General features: G+C 44.5%; 2 protein-coding genes across 2 annotated transcripts; both read right to left on the bottom strand.

Moving 5' to 3' along the window:
* Nucleotides 1-295: 295 nt before the first annotated feature.
* LOC117847820 (uncharacterized) lies at nt 296-2367 on the bottom strand. Its single transcript, XM_034729105.2, has 4 exons — nt 2137-2367; nt 1049-2048; nt 769-870; nt 296-603 (listed from the first exon to the last, which is right to left on the bottom strand). The coding sequence occupies exons 1-4, from the start codon at nt 2151-2153 to the stop codon at nt 529-531; spliced, it is 1194 nt and encodes a 397-aa protein (XP_034584996.1). The 5' UTR covers nt 2154-2367; the 3' UTR covers nt 296-528.
* A 7955-nt stretch (nt 2368-10322) lies between these two features.
* On the bottom strand, nt 10323-13637 carry LOC117850239 (putative glucan endo-1,3-beta-glucosidase GVI). The gene is made up of 2 exons (XM_034732046.2): nt 13396-13637; nt 10323-11524 (listed from the first exon to the last, which is right to left on the bottom strand). The coding sequence occupies exons 1-2, from the start codon at nt 13619-13621 to the stop codon at nt 10548-10550; spliced, it is 1203 nt and encodes a 400-aa protein (XP_034587937.1). The 5' UTR covers nt 13622-13637; the 3' UTR covers nt 10323-10547.
* Between the last annotated feature and the right edge of the window lie 8217 nt (nt 13638-21854).

A 21854-nucleotide genomic window follows, 5' to 3' on the forward strand; every position in this document is an offset into this window, starting at 1 on the left:
AAATCTTCCAAGTTCTTCCAGATTTGGAGGGGATTCGTGGGGTGGACGGCGATCTCTGCCAAGAGACGCTTGGGGACCAGAAGATCCTCATTAATCAGTCCTGGGAGGAGGAGGAGGGGTATTGGTGCCGGCTGCTCGTTCGTCTTTCTACTCCTCCACAAGGGAAATAGAAACTGTTGTCGAAGGAAACCAAAATTTCTTTAAACCGTAACAGATAGCGCCGTATTCCATTTTCTTGAAACTGTAACCGAATTTGCTGGGGAGCAAACATACTTTTAACCTCCGAAATGCCAGATTGATAAAACCAAATGGATGTTACTTCTCACTGATGCAGAAACATATTGTCTGTAGCAAAGCAGTACCAGTACATAGAAGTAACAGAATGGTATCACGCTAAAAATGGTATCCGTCCGATTCCTAGCAATTGCTAGTGATCCTATCTGAAACTAGCATCATGAAGTTGCAGCAGCTGACAAGAAAGCTGGCACCAACAAATGGACCCTATTCCCTGTCTATATTGACTGAAACCTAAGGCTTGAACAGATCCAGCAGTGGCTTGGCACCTTGCTCCCCTTGATTGCTGCCACCCTGCAACTCCTGTGCCTGTTCAGTTTTCAATGATCGGAATGCAGTTAGCACATGTTTGAAGTGCAAATTTGCAAAATTATTATCAGGAGAAATGGAGAAGATTCGATCAGAAGAGCGAGATAAGTTCATCAGATCAATGCTCATTCGTGAATGTTGACCAATGAAGTTTCTAAAACAAACCTGTCTGGAGCTTGACGAGCCGTCGACCGGCTTGAAACCAGGACACCATGGGTAGAATGCAGATGCTCTATATTGATTGCTGCCACCCTGCAACTCCTGTGCCTGTTCAGTTTTCAGTGAATGGAAGAATGCAGTTAGCACAACATATCTGAAGTTCAAATTTACAAAATTATTAATTATTATCAGGAGAAATGGAAAAGACTGGACCAGAAGAGCAAGATAGGTTCGTTGAATCAAAGCCCGTTCATAAATGTTGACAAATGCAGTTTCGAAAACAAACCTGTCTTGAAGAGCTTGACGGGCCGTCGACTGGGTTGAAACCATGAGGACGCCACGGGTTGAATGCAGATGCTCTGCCGTCTCTAGTGTCCATCATGGCTGGCGCAGGAATGGAAGTTGCATAAGTAGCTGCGGCTCCTGCTGCGGCAGCCGGCATGCCAACAGCTAGAGGAATAGCAGTATCATCATAAGTCCCATCGTGCTCCATCTTGATTTGGAGATCATCTAGAGCAACTATAGCACCAGCTGGGACTGAATGTGGGGGCGCCAGGCTGAGTATGGTGTTCACCGTGGCGGACTGCATCACAGGGAGACGCGGAGCAGTACCTGTCACTGAGCTTGCCGGTGCTGACTGGCGTCTGACTCCAGGAGTTGCTGGCATATAAAATGCAGCTAGGTGAGGAGCTTGAGCTCTCATGAAGCCGTTCGGCCCCATACCACTGTTGTTCGGCTGGGTAAAGCGCCACGCAAGGTAAGCTAGCCAAGAGGCAGTGGACGCTGACATTCCGTTGATGTTCATGCCATAGTTGTTGGTGCTCGCCACGGCTGCCATTGTTGGGTGGCGTCCGTCCCCAGCCATCGATGACATGGCAGATGTTGGAAGATGAGGCGCAATAACTCTCTGGATGCCATGTGAGGACGTACCACCGTTGTTCCACCCTAATGACAGCGTTGTAGGATGACAAGCAGGAATGCCATTGGAGTTATTGCCTTGGTCCCAAGCATCTGTCATGTCCATCACTCTCTTCTGTCCATCTCCGGTTTGTGTGATGGGGAATAACGGAAGACATGGCTCAGGAGCTCTTGGAGAGGGCATGCTGCCATAGCTTGACTCAAGAATTGGCACTGCAAGATGAGCTGGTGCAGATGGAGTCATCTGAGATTGAGAGAGCATCCCGGTGGTGTTGCTCGCTGTCAAATTTTCTTCATTGTGAGAACCAGGAGGCGCCAAACTTAGCTGGGATGCCGCACCTTTAAGCTCCTTTCCTCTCAGGTGTTTCCTGGCAACAAATGAAACATTCCAATTGTTATCTCATGATATATGGATGCTATGCTAGCATTCAGAATGAGGTGCTAACAAGTAGTTACCAGAATTCCGTTCCCATTTCCTTCAAGATCTTTTGCAGTGCTTCAAGCTCTGACGACCACTGAAAATCCTGCTTGTTCCTCGCTGGCTTCAGGTGATTGGGCTGCAGAACTCCCACGATGCTCCGGTTTCTGTCCGAGAATCCATAGGCGGGCACGAAGGGCTGGAATATTTTGGAATTGAATCGGTATCAACATTAGGATCTATACCAGAAATCAACTTGTATAGATTTTCTGACGGTTTTGGCTTTCAAAAGCAAAAGAAGATCTGAAGCTCACCAAGATGAGGCGCTGTTTATAGTAGAAACAGAATCGATCCGCGTCAATATCTGGTGCATCATCTAAGAATCCCAGCACCTGAATTGAAAATGGACAGGGATGAATATGGAGTTGCTATAAATCTAAGCATCGATGTTAAATGGAGGATAATGTGTATGGTTCACAGTTTCACACTTAACTTTTCTTTCATTAGCATGGGGGGCACACATGCACTGATGCACACATATGAGACACAACACTAGCACACATGAGTGTGTCTCCCACTGACTCTACCACCACACTTAGGGGTGTTTCCCACATTAAAAACATTGAAGCTGAAGCCATAATTAACGATCATCAAACTTATTATTTGAAAATTTTCCATTTGAGCTATTCGGATAGAATCAACGTAATATCTTCATCCGGAAAATTTGCAAAAATAGTTCTCTCTAGAGTGACGTAGGCCACCTTTGTTGACATGCATATGCATGTCTCCTTTTAATGCGATGAACATGGTCAGCTATTGAGAAATTCAATTTGAAAAAAATTTGACATACCACTTCATCTTCCCTTTCTGCCCCGCTGCGCCTGTATCTGATGTACTGACTATGCTTGAGCTCAGTCACAAGGTTACGGCGCTTAATCTCTTCTCCCCGAAGGATGACTCTAAAGTGCTTAGGTAGTCCCATATACAAGATGGAAACATAGGCCTGCAGAAAATGGCAATTCGGAACACATAAATAAATGATTTGCACAAATGGATTTCTGTAAAAAAGGTATTGGCAGAAATGATTGTGTGTGTGTAACACTTGCCCTGAGAGATGTTCTGTATTTGTATACCAAATGACTCTGATCCCCTACAGCTTTGTTTTCTGCATTCGTTGTTGCAGCACTAATTCTGATATCCTGAAATAAGCAAGCAGAAGGAAGTGATGAACTGTACAATAAGAGAAATCTGTACAAGAGTTTATGAACAAAATGGTCCTCCAAGTGGTAAAAAAGAAGAAAAAAAATTTAACCCATGATATGACCTCCATGATAACAGTAGACTTGGCACAGTAGTAGAGTCCTTTTTAGATGTCATAGCTTAACATTGAAATAAAAATGACATGTCGTAAAACAGTAAACTAGAATTATTATGATAATAACAATACAAAACACCTATCCTACACTCTTTAATCGGTATGTATTTGTTACCTTTGTGTCAGTGTTGAAGTCAAGATCCAAGTCGCCTTTGCTGTTGCGTGACAGGTTGAACACAATGATTTTTGTTCCATGTGGACCGATGTCGTTAAACTGTTTAGCAGCAGACACATCAACAAACATTTCAGTGCCTAGCCTTTTCAAGTTCATCTTTGCAGCATGTCAGTAATACAATATGGTTTCTAATACAAATTCAGTAACGTAATTAAGGCTCCATCATGAGACTGAACAAGCATCCCAAACATACATTTTGTAGCAGCTCTTCTTCTGAATTGTAGGGTGACAATCTCAGCAACATTGACATATTGATACGGAACCGCCCTGGTTTGCGTTCACATCTTATGATTTCAGCTGTCACCGGGTCATATTTGTAATTCACCTAAAGCAAGAAGTATTATGAAATTTGTTAGCGTTTCTCTTCATTGTCAATGGCCCCAAAAGAATATTTAGTCATCAGACATCATGGTCAGTGCCAAATGAGCAATGTCACAGACATACCATAGGTATTAAGATGTGTTTTTGATCTGTTTCCTCTCCGGGAAGAAAACGTAGCCCGATGGATTGAGTAGGCGTACTGGAACCAAACAAGAGAATAATGTGTTAATTAGATGAAAAAAGGGAGATACAAAACACAACTGTACTTGGTACGCCTGAAATAAAGATCACCGCTTTTGCATCCCTAACACAAAATTGCAGCAAACGGTAGAAAAGTAAGGCCCCTAGCTCAGAAATTTCTCCCTATTCCTGTACAAACCGATCTATTTCATGTGATTCTACAAAACTTAATAGCATCTAGCGAAATTCTGACCTGGTGTGCACGTGACGGGTGAAAACGATAGCACCCGCGCCAAGGCAGCTTATGGCAGCCTTGAATCCTGTCCCATCTGATCAGAAATTTCAAAAGACGTTAGCTGTAGCACTAAACATGTTAAGAATGAGAAGGTTAGTGTTGATAACATACTCTGCCCAATTGAATCAGGTGGCTTCCTATTTGGACATGCAGCGGTCATACACTTCCACAGGGAAATAGGATTCATGCCTCCACCGTCGTCTTCATGCACAACAAATACATGCGAATGAATTCAGAGAACCTTTAAACACATTGTCATAACAAGCATATATGTTGGATCATGTGGAGTTCCTAAGAAAAAATATGGGTTGGTATCATAGCTAGGATCACAACCTTGCACGAGCAACGACGGAGATCCGTTGTGTGGATTGATAACACTGTCAATCAACACTTTGGTAGCACCATGTGGTACCTGTGTTTCAAGAAGATGGAATTCAGCAAGAAACCAACCAAAATATGTATGACACATGAGGATGAACTTGTCAAGAAAGTAGCTGTTCTGTGCTCCATCAAGGCTAGGCGATGGACAAGAAATTTTCACCTCATCTACCGCATTGTCCAGCAGCTCCGCGACAGCTGCAGGAGTGAAGAAGCGCATGAGAACACAACATATGCGAGAACAGGTATGTAGTTTATATGACTATGAACCAAAAATCGATTAATTCGCATACCTCCAAGAATCCACCGATGTGAAGTTTCATTTCCGTCATGAATCCTGGGGCGAACACGCTCCCGGTAGATAAGATCTGTCACAAAGTGAGTTTGACTATCGTAAAACAGCAATCGGCGTACAGATCTGCATATATGGATTTACAGTAGGCATGAAACGAGTAATGTGAAATGTTGCAGCAGATAGATCAGTGTAATGTACTATACCTTCTTGAGCCTGTCTCGAAGGACACTGGGTTTCATTTGTCCCACCGCCGGTTCCTAACACTTGGCTGCTAGACCTTGCAGCTGCTGATCTTGCGGCCTGAGAAGTTGATCGGGCTGCTGCAATGGCAACCAGCCTGCTTAGTCTTTGCTCAATAGGCTCGAGGACACGGCAGGCTTGGGCATCTCGTTCACGCTTTCCTAGATGAGTGCTGGTTTGGCAGGTCCTCTCCACTCCTGTCCGTGCACATCCATAGAAGAAGAGATTATTTATTAGACAGATGGCAGCTGGAAGATGTAAAAGCAAAAGTGTATAAAACGCCTGCCTTTCGATCGTTAAAAATGTGAATCGGACAATAAGCAAAAGTGTATCGGACATTTGTGAGGAAGTTTATACACGTACCATGTTGGTGTGCTTGCTGCAGAGGACACACAGTTTTCTTGTTATCGTTCGCATCTGAGGATTCATTGCCGGTCCTTGGTGTTGAACTGGTGACACTGGTGCTACTCCCAAGCTCTGGACTCTGGAAGTTTCGGGCACTCATTTTGGCTTGCACTAAGGGTATGGCGGTGCCGGTGCAAGAAGGTTTGCCACTTGTGTGTTGTACACAGGCTCAACAGAGACTTCCCACGGTGACTGGTGGTTTGGTGTATGGCAGCGCCTGTCCATTTCCATGAGAGAAGAGGTTACACAAATGATAATTAATAGAGGATAAAAAAATTCATAAACCCGATCCTAGAAATAAAGACATGCATAACAAAGAAACAAATAAAAACGACGTGGGTTATCAAAACTTCTCTCCATATTTTATGGAATGTTTGCAAATCCCCTTTTTTAAGTTAAAAGAGGCTTGGCTATGCTAGGCCAGCTGCCACGTATTTGGCGAGAGCATGCGTATCCATCTACTTTCTTTACCAGCACCGTCCCCATCCTCCCTCGGCCCCACCCTATCGTATAACAAGCCATCATAGTCATCATCCGCATGGTCTTCCGTGATGTGTTAGCCACTATGCCTCCCTTTCCATTTTAGGCGGTGAGTAAAGTCTTGCCTCCCTCTCTAGTAATCCAATTTGACTTTTAAAATCCCAATCCCTTTCATCCCAGTTCATATACCCCACACCTAATGGAGGCGGAGCTAGGACACCAATGGTTTTTTTTCAAAATCAATAGGAAATCACTGTTAGACATTATCCATCCATGGAGCTGACACCGACGTTTAGTAGAGCTAACACCAGTGGCTCAATCGGCTAGCTCCCGACTCAAACCTAACCCCAGTGTCCATCCCTTCACAAGTGTATTTGTAAAAAAAAAAGGAGAGAGACAAAGAATAAAAATTGATAAATTTTTTTTCCCATACCGTAGTCCTCACTTGCACTAGTGAGATTGAATCAATGCAGACGCAGTTGAACTATTCACCAAATGCCTCCCTCTCTCATCACGCCAAAGGTGACATACTTGGCACAAGATGTGGCAACATGAGAGTTGCAGAAGAGAGCAACGCCGAGCTTGCAAACCAGATGGTGAGGTAACAATACGTCGTCTCAAGGTACACGATGAAATGGTGCGTGCGGTAGCAAAAGGGAGTACAAATAATGTGGCAGCGCTGCGATTTGGAGGGGGCGGGGGGTGACGGCACCGCGATTTGGAGGGGATTGACGGCGCGGTTAGGTTTAGAAGAGAGAGGTGCGCTAGGTGGGTTGATTTATAAGGAGGGCGAGGATGGTGTAAACATGAGTGCTAGATCCAAGGGTTAAAAAGTAATCAATCATGCTACTTACATTCCTTATTTGACTTTGGCTGGCCGCATTTCTCATTTAGTTGGTCTAAGTGTGAAAGGTATATAACTATTGATATTAGACTTTTGCATGGGCCGAGCTGGGCTGACTAAAGCTCGGCTAGGTTGAACTTTTAGAATTTTGTCTAACCACATTTCTTATTTAGCTTTGTCTGGTCGCATTTCTCATTTAGTTGGCCTAAGTGTGAAAGGTATATAACTATTGATATTACACTTGTGCATGGGCTGAGCTGGGCTGGCTAAAGCTCGGCTAGGTTGGGCTTTTTTAGGCTAGGCTCTTTATGCTTAGGTTGAGCTTTTTCTTAGGCTAGTCTCAGTAAATTTAGTTGCATACTGATAGCTTTAGCTTGTTAATTTAGCTCATGAAACAAACCTAGAGCCAACAAAACAATCGTGTGATCTCCTCATGTTGTTACATAAGTAAAACTCTCCAACCCTGAACAATAATTGCAAAGTAACGGAGAACTCTATACTGGAGAACTCTATACTAGTATGTTACTCTGTCCGTCCATCCGTGCTAAATTGTAGGTTACTCCATCCGTCCATCTATACTAGTATGTTACTCCGTCTGTCCATCCGTGCTAAATTGTAGGTTACTCCATCCGTCCATCCGTGCTAAATTGTGCAGTCCATCCGTGCTAAATTGTAGGTTGCTAAATTGTATTTTCTAGATACATGATATTTACCGTGAGACGTCGTTTTATCTTCATGATTTTTATGGGACGGAGGTGTTGATTAAAAAATCTCTTATAGTACCCTGAACGTGCAATCCGAGTGCTCTTCTATTACCGGTCCCACTGACAACTACATGTTCGGTTCAAACCGTGGCAGCTGCCAGCCGCACACTACAAAAGTGCAAATGCAACTATGTAGCCACTTATCAGCAGGCGAAACTAGGCCGAACTATACGTTAGCAGGCCTCCAACAGAGATTGACAACAGACAAGAACCGTTATCCTCATGATCACACAGCACTGATAGTCTGAAACAGCAGAATGCTACACACATAACATTGTGGCAAAAAGTTCAAACGTACAGCAGCTCTTGGGAACAACGTACATAAACGTGATCAGCAAATGTTTTCTGAAGCTGAAGCTGGACTAGCCTACAAGGTAAGATATCATGGTAACTGCTGCGGCACATCTGATGGTTTGCTACCATCATCAGCTTTCTCCCCCTTCCAGCCCAGTCCAGGATGTGATGGTGCCTCTTTCTCACCTTCGAAGTCGCGGGCGTCCCGCAGCGAGGCCTCGAAATCTGTCGAATCAATAGCTGTTGGGAGGAGGCTGCCAATGTCATCTTTTGCTCCAAACCCGCCAGCTCGCATGACGTCCTCGGTAGAGATGGCAGCTTCCATGTTCACGTCAGCTTCCTGGCCATTTGCTGGACTGATGTTTCCAGCGTCTGAATCTGCGAACTGTTTCAAGGTCTCTTGATTAGGTCTTGGAACACTGCCTGTCACCGCATCAGGCTTTTGTTGAGCTTCTTGTTCATTGCCTACGTTCTTTGCATCCATGCCTGGGATGAACTAGCAGATGGTGAGATTTCTAGGCAAGAATATGACATAATACACAGCTATAAACACATCGATTACAATTCTTGGCCAAATTTGGAGGATGAGGTTAATCACACCAGGGCATCTCAGAAATGTGAAAGAGGATCATCCTATGGCTAGGTAATGTTATGTATATCACAGGTGCCAAGGAAAGTGTCACACAGATAAAACTAGTTGACTGCTAGAACAATAAAACTAATACTCTTACTCTCCACACCAGGACAAGTACTACTAGTACCATTTTAGCTTCCTGCTAATTCTCCTAAATGTCCACTAGAGTAAGGTTATCTTCAAGCAAACTTTTTTTTTATTATACACAAACTGAACAAAATTTTGACCAGTTTTAAGTGCAACAGGGAAGTCATAGCTTGTGGTGAATCAAAGCACGACCATCTTCCACTACTCATTGAGGTCAATCGTGAAAAAAAAAAGTTACCCCCAGACCTTAATCAGGAAAACTGTACTGAGAAATCACCTGTGATTGTACCAGCTTATCTGATAAATTCTTTGGAATAACATGATCCTAACTCATTACCTTCTGCCACTTAAACCTAAAAAGCGAGAAATTTCCAGCCAGATTATTGAGGTGGACATTATGCATCTAGTTTACATAGACAACTAGTCAGTGACCTTATTCAGTACAAGGCAATTGCAACCACGAAGTTCAGTCAACCGTGTGTCAGTTCTAACCAAGCGTAAAGCTGTTACAATCACCACAAGAAAAAATGCTGGAAATCCAATGCCCTCAACAAACCCCACCAATCGCCAAAACTTTGTACTTCAATCAGAACAGATGGGCCGTTTTCTGTCCAAACAATCCCAGCTTTTCCCCCTCTCAGCCAAGGACAACGAGAAATTCCCAGCGCGCCCCAACCCACACCGGCCACCTCCTTATCTCGATTCCCCACCACAGCTACAAAATCAACGCACGCCGACCTCATCCGGTACTCCTAATTTGCAAGAAGAATAGTCTCGTGCGACCAATCAGCACGGCACTGACACCCCAAGTCTTCAGGAATCGCTAGGGTAAGGTAAGCAACCAGAAGTACGCGAGGAAATTAGCCGATACCAAGGCATCGTCGCACTCACCGGGTTGATGAGCAGGCTCAGCAGCGGAGAGAGAGGATTCAAGAACTCGCCGCCCCTTCTCGCGTCCTCTGCTGCGCTCTACGCTTCGGCGTGGAATCGTTGTGCAGTTCTCTCTCTTCATTCATCAGTCACCAGGATGTTCTACTACACCTCCTCATGGGCTGGATCGCCACGTGTGCTGCGGAAAGTCGGTACGTGGCTCTGTGCCACCGTTGAGCCCAATGGGGCCAGTGGGCTGGACCACGGCTCCATTTCGCTTAGATGTTGTTATTGGGCCAAAGGACCTGTTCTGACTTCTGAGGAAGAACAGGCTAGAGCAGCGTCGTAACTTTACTAATTTTTTCTACCTTCAGAAAAAAATATATCGATTTTTGAGACGTTTTTGCCTTATTATCGTTATTGATGCAAAGTACAAAATTGATTTCTCGTGTTTTTAGGCTACATTTAGGAGACTGATTTATTGAACTCAATTTGTATGCTGATCCATGAACGCAAAAGGAAAAAAAAGGAAAGAAAAGGCAACGGAGCACGAGAAGCACCGGAAGAGAAGAGGCGAGCAAGCATACTGAAGTTCTGAATAAGTGCATCACTAATCACGACAGCAATGTGCTCAACAACGAAGACAAATCCAAGGGGATAACGCCGTGTACCGACATGCACTGTACACACGCACGGACAGGGTGCGCAGTAAGAACTACTCCGTAAGAAAGCCTAGCCACAGTGCTCTAGCATCGAGCAGCTCGAAGGAATCGTGTCTGAGCTCTGAACAATGAGCAGTGCCCTAGCTAAGCCTAGGATGATCCCGCCGTGAAGTCGACGTGGTAGACCTCGCTCATGTCCGGCTGGAAGAGCCCGAAGTGCTGCTCCACGCCCTCGGTCTTCTGGTTCTCGTTGAACATGGCGAACAGGTACGTCTCCACGGGCTTCCCGGGCCGCCGCGGCGTGCCGCCGCCGACGTGCCGGACCACGTTGTTGTTGTACGCTGCCGCGTTCTCCACGCTGGCGCCCTCGCCGCCGCCGGACGGCCATCCGGTCTCCGACACCACCAGCTCCAGGCCCTGCACCCCGGCCTTCTCCACCGCCGCGTGCGTCGCGTCCACGATCGCGTCGAACATGTTGGTGTACACCACCCCGCCGTCTGCCACCGACGACGACGACGCAGCGCCGGAGCCGGCCGCCGACAGCAGCGCGTACCCGAGCGCCACCTGCCCGCCGCTGTTCGAGTAGGCGAAGTACGGGTACACGTTCACCAGCAGCGGCGCGTTCTTGGACGACAGGTACGAGACGATCGGGGCCATCACCGGCGCCGCCGCCTCGGAGAACGCGCCCTGGGACGGCGGGTACGACGCGCCCAGCACGGCCGTCGCCACGGCCGTCGTGACGGCGACGCCGCTCACCCCGGCGGACCGGAGCGCGGACTCGAGGTTCTGCATGGCCGGGAGCACGTGCGCGGCGGACTCGCCCGGGATGACCTCGTTGCCGGCGTTGATGTACCGGAACTGGACGGCGCCGGCGAAGGGCTGGACGTTGGTGGCGACCCACGACGCGGCGAAGGACTGGTCGGACGCCAGGCGCTGGAGGTCCTCGTTCAGCGTGCCCAGGACGACGCCGATGCCGGAGCCCCGGAGCGCGGTGAGCACGGACGTGTCCGGGTGGAACAGCCGCACGTAGCTGATGTTCTTGGCCACGTACATGGAGATCACCTGCTCCGGCGCCGGCAGGTTGTTGGCGACCATGCCGTAGTTCACGCCAATGGCACCCTCAGCTCCTGCATTCACACATCCAGGAGTAAGAATTACTACTAGGTCGAATCATCAAAAGTCAAAACGTAATTGAATTCGATATTAATCATGAATGTCCCTTTCCACTAATTCATTCATCAGATCAGTTGGAGCAAACTTGCAACCTCCAAACTGTTACCAACTAGCTTATCCCTGAACAGTGAAGGGAGTAGTTGGGGACAGCCAACAAATCTACAGGGGAAGAACTGGATCCACAAAATTTCAGAGCTAATTCCGTGCACAACTCCACATCTCTTTACGTTTTTCTACCTAGGACTTGCAACGTCCAACTCCATCATTCATACAACTTGACAAAAGTTGGCAATGGATAATACTTTTTCAACTTGATGTCAAGGTCCAAACAATAGTCAAAGATATGCTTGTGAAAAGAAGAACATACAACTTGGTGTCAAGGTCTGAACACATCACTTTCAATTAAGAGATTAAAATAAAACTCAAATTAGTTTACTAAATTGTGTAGCTTAGGATATGGATTCTATTCCCAGAAGTCTCGTATAGTTAGGCTCATATCCAACTAATAAGATGCCCTAATTAGTCTAGATTCGTCGGTATACAATGACAGCGCAAGGAAAACGCAAAATTGGTGCACCCAAGAAGCAGTTTTCAAAGAAAATAAGTCTCTCGATTCCAATGTTTTTCATTCGACTAGAATGGTCTTCATCAGTAATCAGTACGACAGTCTTTTCATCTCAAGTGATCTTTCAGGTTGTCTGATGCATTGGGCAAAGCCTATACAAGGAAGATTCCGGAATAAAAACTCTGCTACGGTGTTTCGCCGTCATATTCAGATGATACCAGTACCGACATCTGACAAACAGACATAAACACCAGTTGAAAACTTGCCCTTGCCTTTGTATTTCGTCACGCAAAAGTGTGCTCGGCAGATTACTAAATCAGGTGAGATGTACTAGCATCTAATAACTAATGAGAAAAAATAAGTTTATCTTGATATCTTAGGTAGGCTTGGACAAACTTTTCACTCTTCTGTACTTGCCGACATGCCGTATTAGTGAAAAAGAACAGAATTGACATATATAGTAGTATATACAGCAAACTGCAAGTTGGTCAGTAATTTGATAAAGAGGTAAATATCTTGTTCATTAAAAAAATGAAGAAGTAAAAATGTATACGAAAATCAATAAACAAATATCAACGTAGAAGTGGTGTAGACAACAGAATTATGAAAACCAATCATGCAATCAATCTATCCCTGCTCTGCCCCTGATTCTGATTTGATTATAATTTCCTAAGAGACCCAACCAAGAACACAAAGGATAAACCTGTCAACCACCTCTACGTCTCTACTAGCAGGCAATAAATAATCTGAGCCACCATTTGGGGACATCTTTTTTCCTAAGGTATCCCGTAGCGGAAAGTGTTATCCTAATGTGGGTGCAAGTGCAAGATCCAACCAAGAAACATGAAACGAACGAGGAGAGAGAAAAACATCAATCTGATACGCAAAATTGCAGTGCAGAGAAAGGGAGGTATCAAGAACAGATCTTGAAATTTGTCTAGGAAGGCTACTGACAGAACTCGCCATGATCTAAAGAAACCGGATGGAAGAGCGTGAGCACTGAACAGGTGCTGCGTGTTGATCAGACTGAACATAGTACATAGTAGGATCAGAAATCCCTCTCCATCTCTGAAAAGGAGCCATTGCATCCTAACCGAACCAATAAAGCAGACGAAAAAGTGTAGGCGAACTGTTCATCGATGTCACACAGTAGGATAGTGCAAGCAACAGAAGCACTACAAATAAACAGAAGAAAGTGCAGGCGGAACGAAACGGAGGAAATTTGAAGTGCAGGTTAACTGAACCGTCCGCTGGACTCACCAAGAAAGCCTGCCAAGCAGAGCAAGAAGCCGCAAGCTAGAACCCATGGCGCAGCCGTCTTCTTCACACCGGCGGCAGCAGCCATCATCCTCGCTGCACCACCGCAAGCCAGAGCGATCAGAAACCTCTGTCTCTCTCTCTTCTCTCCCTTCTGAAACTCTCCTCTTCCTGAACTCTGATGCCTGAACTGAGCCCGAACTCTGCACCTCTGTTTCCTTTCCTCCATTGTTGTGGCGCCTGTGCTCCGTTTATATAAGGCAACGACGGGCAATCGCAGGACGGCAGGAGAGCGCACAACCGCTCGGTTACGTGCGCGCCAGGGGTGGGCCCCCCACTATCATCATCAAACGGCAGGAGAACTGCAAGGAGGGTGGATGGGTGGATGATGGATGCGGTGCGAGGCGTGCTGCTGGGCCGGGCCGAGCTGCGGTTAGATGCGTTCAGATGACCACCGAATCGACGGCCCGGAGCGAATGGGCAGTTGGGTGTTGGGGTTGGGGGGGGGGGGGGGGTGCTCTGACCGCGTCCTCCATGGCGATTTGAAGGCGGATGAGTACGTGGCGGGGATTCACGTAATCTTTTTTTTTTTTTGAAACTGGGATTCACGTAATCTGGGCGTTTATATCGGGGAATCAAGTGAGGAGATATTTGCGTTTCGAGGCGCGTTGTCGACAAGCCGTCAGGAATCTCTACGTGATTAGTAGCCCTTGTAAAGTTGTAAGTGCATGCAGTTTGACGGTCAACGTCTCGGCGATAGGGTTAGACTAAGATTGCTGATCACTGTCCTTTAGGAACGCAAATTTGCTGATAAATTTAGACCGGCAGCATTTTTCGTCAAGATAAATTGCTAAGATTCTTTTGCAACATTATTGAGAAGACAATTGGACGTTCTCAGTGATAGTCTGATAGTTTTAGACTGCAATTGCTGATATTGTTTTTTTTTTAAAAAGGAAAATTGCTGATGAGTTTACACTGCTGGCATCGCGTCAAGAGAAATTGCTAAGATTCTTTTGCAAAGATTATTCAGAAGGCACTTCCTCTAATCATGAACAAGTGACGTGTTTCGACGGTTTGGCGGGATCCAAACCCTGTCTAGCAAGTGAAGCCGCATCATCAGGGGCGGATCCAGAACGGGGCTGCGCCCCGGGCTGAGCTGTTGAATCACACCTAAAATAGTCTAATTTTATCTCCTAAGCCTCATTTTGTTAGGCTAAACATCACATAGGTTAAAGGGACTCCATGGTCTCGCCCCGGGCTGCAGCCCGAGCAGCCCGGGCTCTGGATCCGCCCCTGCGCATCATTGCAAAGGAGGTTCCAGAGGAAAAGAGAAACAAGCGTGGTGAAATTTCTCGTCGATGTTTTAGCATCTATTTTAAGCGTGCTCGTTCTTCCCCCCCGGCTAGCACGTAACGGGCAAACACTCTTTTTTTTTTCTTTGTTCCTTTCTTTTTTTTCGAGGTAATCAAGTGATACCTACGACGTGGATGAACCTAAAACGATTTTCTAGTGAAATGAAAACAACACTTACCATTCTCTACAGAAGCAGAGGAGTTGAACTGATTCTACGAACAGAATCCATATCAAAAGTCTCGGCTGTCTGTTTCGTGCCATGACGCCCAAGTCTCGCTTGCACATGTGTAGTCGTTGCGTAGCAGTAGCCCGGCAGTAGTTTCTTCTTTCGATTTTAGCTCATAGACTGCTGGTGGCACCGTGGTAGTCTCTGTCACCTCTTCAAAAAACACCATCGCCCGTGTGACCCCACGCGTGAACATACCAAGTCAAGTTCAATAGGGGTGACTCCCTGATGATACAAATCGATTATTTTAGCCCCCTAATAATCGAGTAATCTGTACGCAAAGAATTCACGTACGTGACTCCCTGAAAAAACTCTTCGTTTCCCCTTGAGGCCCTTGGATGCTCTCAATCGTGCCGCAAGAAATCCTATAAAAATGCAGAAATGCGTTAAAAAAAAAAGTGAGCCGTATCTACTCTAATCAAGACGGGAAAAAAAATCTGACAGATTTGTGTATGCAATCCAAGTCGTCGAGCAGCAGAAGATTAGGTCGCCAAATCAAAGATGGCCTGTACTGTATTTGAGAGGAACGATCCGCAAGCAAAAATGGTGATGGCTCCATCGCAGGATGGCGATGTGGAAACAAAAATGTCAACACGCGGGTACAGAACCTACCGGTGTCCCATCTGCACAGTACCACGCATGCATTGCCCTGGTCTGGAGAGATTAGGTGCCCCAACGCAATCTACCGACCTGGTGGCGCGCGGTGAACGTTTCATTCCTTCACGGTAAATTAAACCTCCCGCGAAGCTTGTCTCGTCGCTTGCCATTCTCATCACGCCTGCAAAACAAAACTGTAACCGAATTGAACAAGTATGCCAGTCCACGCGACGCAAGCAATAATTCAGCTGCTCTCACGTTAAAGATAAAAAAAAAACAAATAGGATCGTCGTCAGGAAGCTTCTGATCTGAGCTGGTGAAAAACAAGAATAACACTGCTGTACAACACCGCAACCTCCAAAAGGATCATGATGATCTAAGCTCAGCTGTGTTGAAGCGACCCCAAGTTCTAGTTCAACTTCAACACTGAGTCCATGGAAATGCGTGAGTTACAGTGGGAGACGGTAAAAAAAATCAACCACCCAAGTTCTCAGTTCTAGTTCAACTTCAACGACGAGTCCGTGGCAAAAAAGTGTGTCCCCTTTAATTTGCATCCGCTTTTACTGTTTCACAGTGGAAAGAATATAATGGCGGTTTGGTAAAAGACCACTAGTAGTAGAAAACTAGAAAGTAGATGGGGCATGGGAAAGCGGCGCCGTTTGCAAACAATGGTGAGCTAGCTAGCAGCTGGGGCACGCTCTTGTGCCTGCGCTTTCTTGTGTTGTGTTTCTTGGCAGGATTTGGTTGCCACTGACTAATCAACCAGCAGCCTGTCCAGCGCAGGAGCTGCACGTCGGTTCCGTGACGGTTTTTGGCAGCTTAACTTGCAAAGCGTGCAATGCGCTTGATCGTAAGATATGTTTTTCTGCTGTGGTGGTTGAGAATTTCTGCACTCAATTATGCACCATGCACGGCAAACCTAGCCTGGTGTGATCGAGCACGTACAAAGCCAGGCTAAGTCGGCAGATAAATTGAGAAACGCATACTTTTTCTTCCAAATTGTGTGTATGAACACATTTAAATTTTAAGCAATATGGAGGATGTTAGAAATTTAGGTATATTTCGGTACATTTTAATTCCAAAATTAATCATGTAAAATATTATCATGAATATGTTGAGTGACTCGATGACAATATGTGCAAGTGTTCAATTTTAATCTCCTAATAAATAAGAACAAATAGAACCAAAAGAGATTCAGGATGTACCCTAGGGCAGGATCAGTGCTGGAGGCACCGAATGCGCCGTTACCATCTGGATTAGTCATACTAATCGTGGTATGGCCTCAGTCGATGTAGTTGTACAAGTTGATGCAGGGAGATGTACGCAGTGCAATCCCTCGAACGGTCTTCTTGAAGCAGCAGGAGGTAGTTGTCCAACTGGACGTAGAGGAAGCAGTCATTTGGCCACAAGGAAGTAGTCGAACATGGAGCGAGCAGTCGCGTCAAACACTCCCCAAAAACCTTATCGTCTGCCTATCTTGAGCAGGATCTTCAGCGGCAGTCGTGGTTTCGGAGGCTCTGCTCTCGCCAGAACCGTGCGCGCAGTGCTAGCGAAAGGAATGCATGGTAGCAGCAGAAAATAGTGAGGGAGAAAGAGAGAGATCTCATGAATAGGAGTACCTTAGAGTGTTTTGGTGTTTTGCACGTATGAGAGCAAAAGGAGGTGCCTCTCTTGTATAGGTTCCAAGAGGTGACATCATAATGCGATGGAAGTTACTAATAATTGATGGGAATAATGGTCACCACGCACCAGTAACTCTCAGTATTTTATTAGCTGTGTTAATTGAGTGAATCAATTCTCATAAACAACAATAATCACCTCTCCTCAACTTCCTATTCAAAATTGACCAATTAGTAACTCCTAGCATTTATCATGGATCTTTTAATTCTTATTTGATTAATTAAAATAAATGGGTCTAATCCGATTAATCCAACAATCCCCACCAAGAATTTCAAGGTATACAAAAATACTCTCAGTTCCACTATAATCTTTGATATACCAGTATTTCAGTGGAGACTGTTAAGTTGAACATCCACCTAGAACTAAGATTACACTTATTCATAACTGAACAATGGACTATGTCTTGAATTGTCAGTCTTGTGCAAACAAGCTTGGCCAGAGCCCTTCACTGATACTAGGCTGCGAAAGCATCCCCGCGGTTTGGAGCTTATAAGTCATACTCCAGATCTTTCATGAGTTTCTAGAGATCACCCACTCTCATAGACTATGACTAGTAGTCAGACTCATATAGGTGTATTTTTTAAAATACGTTTTGTAAGTCAGCATCTTTGCTTCAAAATAAACAACACTCTGATTTTTAAAAAGCCACTTGAAATACATTAAGGTATAAGCCATCCATATAGATTAGAAGAGATATGCATCTTCACAAAATGAGCCTTTTACTAAGGATCTCTCCTCTCAATCAAACTATAGCTTGTTTCACCACTCTACTTCACGGGATCTCCGATCACATAGAACAGGTTACCACTATAGATAGGCTCACATGGGTCTCAAGCCCAATTCCATTGATGCATTGTCATTTACATTCCGTGAAAGACCCTTTGTGAATTGATCTGCCAAGTTCTTAGCTGTTTGGATATAATCCAAAACTAGCACTCCGGAGTTTCTCAATTTCCTGATAGACTTCAACCACTCTTTACGTGCCTTGATGACTTCATATTGTCGTTTGAACTGTTCACCTTGACAATCACAATTTGATTATCACAGTTCATTAGGATAGCTGGTATCAATTTTTCAACTATCGGTAAATCCATAAGGAGATCATGAAGCCACTCAGCCTCAACAGTGGTGGTATATAATGATGTGAGTTCTGCTTCCATTGTTGACCTCATTAAGACGGTCTACTTGTAAGACTTTCAAGAAACAGCGACACCTCCAAGTGTAAACACATATCGACTTGTGGATTTTATCTCATCAGCATCATAAATCCAATTTGAATCACTATAACCCTCTAGTACCCTTGGGTACCTGGTATAATGAATCCCATAGTCCATAGTACCTTTTAGATAGCACATTACTCTTTCAAGAGCATTCCAATGATCTTCTCCCAGATTTGAAACAAACCGGCTTAGTTTGCTCACAGCAAACGAGATATTAGGTCTCGTAGCGCTAGCTAAGTACATAAGTGAACCAATGATCTGGGAGTATCTCAGTTAATCTCTCATAATTATTTTGTTCTTTCTTAATACTTTACTAGCATCATAAGGTGTAGCAGCAGGCTTGCAGTCATTATAACCAAAATGACTCAAGATCTTTTCCACATAGTGGGATTGCAAAAGCGTAACCCAACCATCACCTTCTCTTACTAGTTTAATATTTAGGATAACATCAGCTTCTCCCAAATCCTTCATCTCAAAATTTTGAGATAATAAATCTTTGACTTTCTTAATCACCTTAAGGCATGTCCCAAAGATCAGTATGTTATCAACATACAAGCGCAGAATCACTCCTTCATCCCCACCATAGCGATAGGATACACACTTGTCAGCTTCGTTCACAACAAAGCCATTGCTTAGGTGCTTGCTTGATACTATACAAAAATTTCAATAACTTACACACCATTCCTTCTTGACCCTCTGCTACAAACTCATCTGGCTGATCCATATAGATCTCCTATTCCAACTCTCCATTCAGGAAAGCTATCTTAACGTCCATTTGATGAATGAGAAGACCATGAGAGACTGCCAGGGAAAGTAACACTCGAATAGTGGTCAATCGAGCAATTGGTGAATAAGTGTCAAATAAATCTTCTCTTTCTTTCTGGGTATAACCCTTGGTCACAAGCATTGCCTTATACTTTTCAATAATACCATCAGGCCTAAGCTTCTTCTTGAACACCCACTTACATCCTACATGTTTGCACCCATAAGGACGATCGACAACTTCCCAAGTACCATTAGACATAATTGAATCCATCTCACTCCTCATTGCTTCCTTCCAATAGTCAGCATCAGGAGATGAATATGCCTCTTCAATGGTTTTATGTGTGTCATCCACAAGATATACAATGAACTCATCCCCAAAAGACTTTGCAGTCCTTCGTCTCTTGCTCTTTTTGAACGGTTCATTGTTATCCTACTCAGGATTTTCCACAAGTGTATGTTCATTATGTTCTATCGGCATGGTAGAGCTATCATCCTCAATAAACTCTTGCCTAGATGAACTTGTTTCATCTCTCATTGGAAAAATATTTTCAAAGAATGTAGCATCTCTAGACTCCATAATTGTACCAGCATGCAGGTCTAGTACTCCAGATTTAATTACCAAAAATCTATAACCAACATTGTGTATAACATAACTAAGAAAGACACAATCCACTATTTTAGGTCCAAGCTTACGTTTCTTGGTTATTGGCACACTCACCTTTGCCAAACAACCCCAAGTCCGTAAGTAAGAAAGGGTAAGCCTTTTCTTCTCCCATTCCTCGAATGGTGTTATCTCTTTATTCTTTGTAGGAACACGGTTTAGACATGACATGCAGCATCCTACCGTTCCTTAGAAAAAGACCAATTGTATCTAACACGGCATTAACCAAATCAGTTAGAGTACGGTTCTTTCTTTCCGCAACCTCATTTGACTGAGGTGAATAGGAAGGCGTCCTCTCATGACTTATACCATGTTTCTTGCAAAATAAAGTAAAAATATTTGAGAAATACTCGCCACCACGATCTGACCTAACACGTTTGATCTTTCTCTCAAGTTGGTTTTCTACTTTAGCTTTATAGATTTTAAAGAATGCAATCCTTCATCTTTTGACTTCAACAAATAGATGTAACAAAATCTAGTGCAATCATCAATTAGAGGCATGAAATATTATTTAGCACCTTTTGTTAACACGCCATTCATTTCGCACAAATCGGAATGAATTAATTCTAACGGTGCCAAGTTTCTCGCCTCTGCAGCCTTGTGACTCTTGCACGTTTGTTTTGATTCAACACATACATGGCACTTAGAATTTTTGACTAAGGTAAATTTTGGAATTAAACTTAAACCAGCAAGCCGCATCATACAACCAAAATTAATGTGATAAACTCTCGAATGCCAAACATTTGGTTCATCAATATTAACCACATTGTTCACTACATTATTACATTCATCCGACAAAGACAAACGAAATAAACCTCTACAATTATAACCTTTTCCAATAAAAGTACCAAACTTGAATATTACACATTTATTGGACTCAAAGACTAACTTAAAACCATCTCTACATAGTAGAGAGCCACTAGCAAGATTCTTATGAATAGTAGGCACATGCTGCACGATCTTTCCCGAAGTAAGCTTCAGATCGACTGTACCAACACCAAGTACACGCGCATGTGAGCCATTCCCCATCAACAAGGAGCAAGTCCCTCCGACCTGACCTGATAAGAAGAAAATAAGGAAACATCAGCGCATACATGAATATTAGCCCTCGTATCAACCCACCATTCAGGTGATTGACAAACTAAAAGAATTGTAGGTAATAAATTACCATACCCCGATGTTCCTTCAGCCTCGCTAATGACCATGTTGGCAGATTTCTTGCCACCATTGCGATTTGGACACTTAGAAGCAAAGTGATCCGGACTGTCGCACACATAGCAAACTCCCTTCTTCTTCTTCTTCTTCTTCTTCTTCTTCATGAAAGTGGTTATTTGATTAGTCTTTGTCGGGTTTTGTGGCGGCTTGAACTTCTTCTTCTTGTGGGAGAAATTGTTCTTCTACACCAAGTTGGCACTGGATGATCCAACAATTTGTTTTCTATGTGTATCTTTTGCTCTCACCTTCTCTTCAACATCAAGAGTTCCAATGAGACCAGCTACACTGAACTCCTATCTCTTGTGCTTAAGAGAAGTAGCAAAATCCTTCCAAGAAGGTGGCAGCTTTGAGATAATACCTCCAGCCACAAACTTATCAGGCAACACACATGGAACATCTTTGCTAGAGTTCTCAAGGTCTTTTGCCAACGCATGGATCTCATGGGCCTGTTCTACTACAAAATGGTCTTCAACCATCCTATAGTCATAGAACTGTTCCATGACATACAGCTCACTGCTGGCATCAGCAACCCCAAACTTAGCATCAAGAGTCTCCCACAGTTCCTTGCCACTCGTCAGCGAGAGGTACGTGTCCACAAAGTTTTCAGGAAGAACAGTTATGATGGTGCCTCGAAACAAGTTATCGGCCTCCTCGGACGCCTCTTGCGAGACCTGTTCGGGCTTTCAATGTTTGAGATACATAATGTTCATCACTGTCAACTACAACGTAACCTTCTCACGCCAAC

This window comes from Setaria viridis, chromosome 3 (assembly GCF_005286985.2).
Source record: "Setaria viridis chromosome 3, Setaria_viridis_v4.0, whole genome shotgun sequence".
NCBI lineage: Eukaryota > Viridiplantae > Streptophyta > Magnoliopsida > Poales > Poaceae > Setaria > Setaria viridis.